Source organism: Triticum aestivum, chromosome 7A (assembly GCF_018294505.1).
Source record: "Triticum aestivum cultivar Chinese Spring chromosome 7A, IWGSC CS RefSeq v2.1, whole genome shotgun sequence".
In the NCBI taxonomy this organism is placed as follows: domain Eukaryota; kingdom Viridiplantae; phylum Streptophyta; class Magnoliopsida; order Poales; family Poaceae; genus Triticum; species Triticum aestivum.
This window is the reverse complement of record NC_057812.1, coordinates 728052752-728059223: the sequence shown is the minus strand read 5'-3', so window position 1 is coordinate 728059223 and position 6472 is coordinate 728052752. Positions and strand designations below refer to the sequence as shown.

General features: G+C 41.5%; 1 protein-coding gene across 1 annotated transcript; it reads right to left on the bottom strand.

The window, feature by feature from the left end:
• Window positions 1–837: 837 nt before the first annotated feature.
• LOC123149758 (NADH dehydrogenase [ubiquinone] 1 beta subcomplex subunit 2) lies at window positions 838–3506 on the bottom strand. Its single transcript, XM_044569485.1, has 4 exons — window positions 3286–3506; window positions 1960–2005; window positions 1798–1866; window positions 838–1162 (listed from the first exon to the last, which is right to left on the bottom strand). Exons 1-4 carry the CDS (start codon window positions 3390–3392, stop codon window positions 1133–1135), a joined length of 252 nt encoding a protein of 83 aa, XP_044425420.1. The 5' UTR covers window positions 3393–3506; the 3' UTR covers window positions 838–1132.
• Between the last annotated feature and the right edge of the window lie 2966 nt (window positions 3507–6472).

Here is a 6472-nt window from a genome sequence, read left to right as displayed (position 1 = left end):
GGGCTACCGCTGAAGCATACGACCCTTTTCGTCGGCCCTAATGCGGGCTACCGCTGAAGCATACGACCCTTTTCGACGGCCCTAATGCGGGCTACCGCTGAAGCTTGGAGCGGATGCTGATGTGTGTTGGCTGAACACCTCTCTTTTGCTAGTGTTGTTTTGTTTGCGATTATGACATAACCGGTGTTGCATCACCCAACCACCTTCATCTTAGATAGCTCATCCTTGTGTTGTGTTGTAGCTGGTGCCCGGTGTTTTGTTGTGTGTGTGTTTTTCATGTTTCTTGCCTCCGCAAGATGTATTGCCCCTCGAGCTATATGAATTTTGATCCAGTTTTTCACATAAACTGGATCATGATTTTGACCCAGTTTCCACATAATAAACCGCCTCATTTCTTTTGAATTGATAGCAGCTACTACTAGATGTTACATTAAGGATTCAGAATCATAGAGTATATACATACTATTATTTGGTGATATATCCACTAAGCTCTGCATTGCATGCGTGGATTCAGTCACTTCCTATTTAGTTGCTAGTACGATCGATGCACGCACGCACATCCGCATCAGGAGCTGCAGAGATCGATGCACGCACGCACAACTGCATCAGGGGCTGCAGAGTTCACCACACGGCCAGACTTAACAGGCTATAGGCAGCTCGCTCCAACACCACCCATATGCAAAATAAGTATATTTGCCATGGCACGGGGGCACAGATCATCACCAATAGAAACAGCCGGCTGCAGGAGCTTGAACACCTGGGCTGGCTTAGGCATGCTTGCTACGAGGCACTAACTACTGGAAGTTAAGAGTGCTAAACAGCAGTAACGCTTAGACATGTTTGCAATGCGCTACTCGAACGGGATGCATATATTGTCAGAGGATTTCTCAGAGCGTGCGACAACAGCTGCAGCTATCACAATAAGCAACAACACATGCACGCCGGAGCATTCCCACCGACGCCACAGCTCCAAACCAAAATACATAACAAAGCCAGTTTGTGTGCCAAAAAAAAAAATACTCGCAAACAACAGGGGTGAACAATGATAGTTGTGATTGTTTTTTATTAGCAGAGACTTGCGTCGAAACATGCGACGTGTCAGGGTCTCTGTCAGCCGCTTTCAGCGTTGAGCTCAATGGGACGGCGATGACGACGATGAAGCCTGCATGAAAGAACAGGCCAGGGTGCATTAGCTCTGATGTTTATCTCTCAAAAGGCAAACAAAAGAAAGACGTTGTTGCATTGGCTTATCATGAACATAATCAATTAGGCATGCTAGATAAGAAAAACGTAACTTTGACCTCAGTTGATAAACTGTCTAGGAACTACCAAGAGGATGTATAACATCGACTACCACTACTTGGTAGCTCTAACTCCCTACAGACACGCATAAACATAGCATGCCATTGAAATGATTATGCAGCAAGGTTTAAAAAATGATTATGCAACTCACAACACGTGATAAATTTGCTTTCCTGAGTTGTAATGATCTGTCAATAAGTCTCTAAACTTGATAACATTGAAGATGATAAGATATGCAGAAACCAACATTCCTCTAATCTTGCAATATTTCTACTACTACGGTTCTCACATTATGAAAAGTAAAACTGCTGAAAACAACAATACAAAGCAATTCATAGCAAAAGAGAAGAACAGTCAGATCAAGTTGACAAGATAACAAACAGACTGTTAACAAGACCAGGAACGAAACAGGAGCAACCAATTCAATTCGTTCACAGAAAGTTAAAGGACAAAAGCCCATACAAAAAGAGTGGAGGTGTGATCTGAAGCCAATACCTCATGCTCGTGTGCATGTCCATGACCATGCGCGTGATCATCATGGCCATCCCAAGGATGACGCATACCCTGAAAACATTGATATCATTAACCATGTATGCAAGTAAATCAAGAACATGTGTAGAGTGGAAGGACGAAAACCGAAATAGAATAGAGCAATACCAAGAGCACAGCGCCGTCCTGCTTAGCCCTGTAGAAAATCCAAAACCTGTAGAGAGGTTAACTTTGATTAAGTTTGTAACAGCAAAAGCTTGCGTGCTGTTAAAATAAATGGTTTATAGATCTAAGGATAGATATATAGAATGATACTTATGCCTGGATATGCTTAAAAATACAGAGCACAGGCACAATCAACATACAATCGAAGATGCCAAGTTTGAATTTGAAAAACATAGCCAACTTTGATATTTTGATCTAGAGCATCAATGCAATTACGCTAGTCTGGTTATGGTAAATTACGCAGGAAGAATCTGGACATGGGCGGTGAAAGACTTGATAACTAAATGGAAAATAACAAAAAGGATTCAGCAGGTTGAAGAAGAAAAGCTGAGTGGAACAAAAGCCTTAACATGCTTCTTTGTGGCATGTGTGTGTTCTTTTTCCTGAAGTCATGGCATTTTGGTTGCGAACTGATAATTACTCCAGTTATGATGGAGAAAACGGTCAATGGATTAAACCATCATTGTTTCTTGTATAGTTGATTGGTTGTTACTATAGGTTCCAGATGTCTTGTGTAATGAAGATACAAAGGTTATACGCTCCTAACACCAGGCGCCTCTTTCACTTGACATAAGGTTGTAAAGATATACCAGTACCAGCTTGCTCAAATTTAATGCTCAGCATGAGGCCTTCATACTGAAGGCACTACCCTGAACCTTGGGAACATGATTACACACTTGTTTGCTAACCTGGGTAGATGGTCATCCTCTTGTCGCATGGTTGGAAACTGATAAAAATGACACGCACCACAGTTACTACGGTTGAAGGTACCAGAGTATATGATAACCTGTGCAGATGATCAACCCCGCTTGTTTGCTAACCTGGGTAGATGATCACCCTATTGTCGTAACGTTGGGAACTGATAAAAACGGCACAGTACACCGCTTGCTACGGCTGAAGGGGAGATTTCTTTTTGGTCTTTGTTCAAGAATAGCACAGGGCAAATGCAGCTGGAGGTGGTTGCCTTCCTAGTATAAGAACCTGGAAGACCAAATCACAACAACTCCCTATGGAACTTCCTACTACAATCACCACGGCTCCGGCGACGGAGCGGGCGGCGAATCGCATGGACGAGACAGAACCAGATCGGACAGACAGCACGCGCGACCGAGCACCTCCCACTCTAGATCCCCAAATCGTGCGTTTGGAACAAAGAGTTCCCAATCAAATCCACCGTGCGTCCCCGTTCGGGCCAGGGTCGACCGGGGAAAGCGGGCGTCGGAGCGGCGGCGGGAGGGAGGAGAGGGGATCGAGCGGGCGGGCGATTACCACATGGTGGCGCAGAGGCCCTTGCCGGCGATGGTGTGCCAGCGCTTGTTGTGGGGGATGGTGTAGCCCTTGTACGTCGTGCCGCCGTGCGCGCCTCCGCCGCCCATCGCCGCCGTCCGCCGCTTCTCGGTCCGGTCTCGCGCTCGTCTGGGTCTGCGCCTCTGTGTGTGTGCGCGTGGTGGCCGACGGGGTTGGGGGTGGGTGGGTGGGATGGATCTGTCTCACTCCCGCAGTGCGCGTGTTGGGCCCGAAAGAGAGTGAGAAAAAGGGAGGGCCAGATGCTTCCAGGCCCGTGGAGGTTGCCTTATTTTAGGTGTTAAACATTTTTCAAGTACATGTTGATTTTTTTTCATGTTATGAAACATTTTTTTAAAACTACAAAAGAAAATTTTCTATTGTATAAACGCACTTATTATTGTCATGAACATATTTTTTGAAATGTGTGAATATTTTTTAATGCTATCAATTTCTAAACTACGCTAATTTTTTTGTACTGCTTTAACATTTCTCAAATATTGGTTTCTAATTTTTTTAAGCTGATTTAAGTTTCTGAAATATATGTATTTTATAATGGTTTTAAAATATGAACAAAAGAAAGGTAAAAATGAACTATTTGGTCGGCCCAATAGTAAGGACGGGAGAGCAGCGACATATAGCCGCCCTCCAAAGTTATATAGGTATGATAAAGGCATAGCAGACAAATGTGAAATGGTTTACTGCTTACTAAATAATATAATTAGAGTAGGATGATACTGCATAAGAGTACTACTATACAAACATATATATGTAAATACACCCGCCCACCCAAAAAACATACTAGTTCATTCTCTTATTTTCATTTTGAAATCTGTACAGTGTTCATATTTAAACAACTCTATGGTTTACGCTAGTTCATTCTCTTATTTTCATTTTGAAATCTGTACAATGTTCATCAGAACACACATGAACACAGTCACCCCGCTGATCAGAACACATAGGCAGATTGTGTTCACGTGTGTTCTGGTCTTTAGTGCAATCACTGTGATTGCCTTTTCGCTTCTCGATCAGTGGCATATGTACGATTTTACGCTAGGCTTTGGTAGTTAGGATTTTGTACATTACCGTAAATACAAGATGCTAATTTATTGATATGAAATTTACTAAAAGCATGATACGTCCATTTTGCATCTTTATTTCCTACTGATATATTTTATTTCAATGTTATATTTCACTTTTTAATCCAATTCTAATGCCTTTTCTTTCTTAAAATGCAAGATACATCAAAACAAGGGACTACCGGCAGCTGGAATTCTGACATGAAAAAGCTACAACAGAGATAACAATTCTCCAGAGCTGAAAATGAAGTGAAACTTTTTAAAGATTTATTTTGGAATATATAAAAATACCAGAGCAAGAATGGGTCAGAGGAGGCCCAACCAACCGCGCACAAGGGTAGGTGGCGCCACCTAGCCTTGTGGGGGCCCTAAGCCTCCTCTGCCAGCGTCCATTGGTCCTATATCTTCATTTTCCCTAGAAAAAAAATAGAGAGAACACGTTTGGGACTTCAGGTCGCCGTCTCGAGGTGGAACCAGGGCAAGATCACATTTTCTCTCTAGCGAAGCTATTCCGCTAGGGAAACTTTCCTCCAGGAGGGGCAAATCGAAGCCTTCATCATCACCAACGCTCCTCTTTTTTTGAATGGTGTACCAATGCTTCCCTCATTGTGGAAGTCATCATCTTCATCAATATCTTCATTAGCACCATGTCATCTATAAACCCTAGTCAATCTCTTGTATTCAATCTTTGTATCAAATCTCAGATTGGCACCTGTGCTAGTAGTGTTGATTACATCTTATAGTTGATGTTTGTTGGTTTACTTGGGGGAAGATTTTTAGTTTAAATTGCTAACTATATATTTATACCCACTGATCCATGGCCATCTAGGGGGCTGTGCGAGCAGTGCGACCGCATGCGGCCCCCAAATCCTAAGGGGCCCAAATTTTTTATCAGGTCATTTCATTTTGTTCCACTGCTTTGGGACCGCGGCCTGGTTTGACCACCCGAGCGCCCCCTCCCCCAATTGATCAATCGCAGGGCGCCCCTATGTCTCAACGTAAGGAGACAGAGGGCAAGCCTCGTGTCCGGGAGCCCAGATGGGTCGGCAAAGCCGCCCGGGAGGCTACAGCCTTCTTTTTCTGTTTTTAACGTTTTCTATGTTCTTTTTTGCTTAACTCCTTTACTTTGTTTATATTTAAAAAATTATAAATATATATTACAAAAAACTTACATAAACATTTAGAAAATGTTGACCAAGCATTAGAAAATGTTAAATGTGTATAGCGAAAATGTTTATCACGTATATGCAAAAAAAATTAAAAAATTGTCATGTATTTGAAAAATGTTAATCAAGCATTTGAAAAAAATTGAACAAGTACTTGAAAAATGTAAATTAAGCATTTGAAAAACATTACATGCGTATAGAAAAAATATCGACCATGTATAAAAAATGATAAAACTTTCTGATCTGGCTCACTGCCACAGTGCATGTCTTGGGCCCAAATGTTAATCAAGCATTTGAAAAATGCTTGAAGGCCCGTGGAGGTTGCTTTGTTAGCGGCCTTGTTCTGTGTGTCCCCTAGATACTCAGTATTATTGCAATTGGAGTCATATGGCTCATGTGTGATTTTTGTGCATGTAGCAACATGAAACACATTATATAGAAGATGATTTATATAAAAAGTGAAAACACCATCATCTTACATTTCTCAAAAAGTTACAGCCAGAATGCTATACGCATACGTTCATTATATATTACTATGTCGTTTTATCTTATCCATATGGATTATGAACATTATGAAAATTAAATGCCTGTTCATCATCTAGTACATTAAGAGGTACTGGCAAAAGACATTTTTTAAATACATCACTTAGCAGCCTCCAATTTCATTTGAAGACCAAAGGTATAGTGATATTATTTCAGAAGAGTAAATGTTCCTGAAGCCGACGTAGATAATTTCCATATCATTTCATTCTGCGAAGTTATTATACAAAATTTTACTCTGAGTTGCATAAATACAAATAGCAGTAGTAATTCCTCATCACAAACCTGATATGAAGTACATAGCAAATTACCTGATTTGGTCCAAAAATTATGTGGTCAATGGCCTTGTGTGTGTTTTATACATGATTCTTTGTTTATCCAACAGTG

Coding starts and splice junctions, on each gene's coding strand:
- LOC123149758 (XM_044569485.1), bottom strand. CDS start 3,392: ATGGGCGGCGGAGGCGCGCACGGCGGCACGACGTACAAGGGCTACACC. Junction 1,867..1,959: donor AGGACGGCGCTGTGCTCTTG/GTATTGCTCTAT, acceptor CAATGTTTTCAG/GGTATGCGTCATCCTTGGGA. Junction 1,163..1,797: donor GACATGCACACGAGCATGAG/GTATTGGCTTCA, acceptor TCTTTCATGCAG/GCTTCATCGTCGTCATCGCC.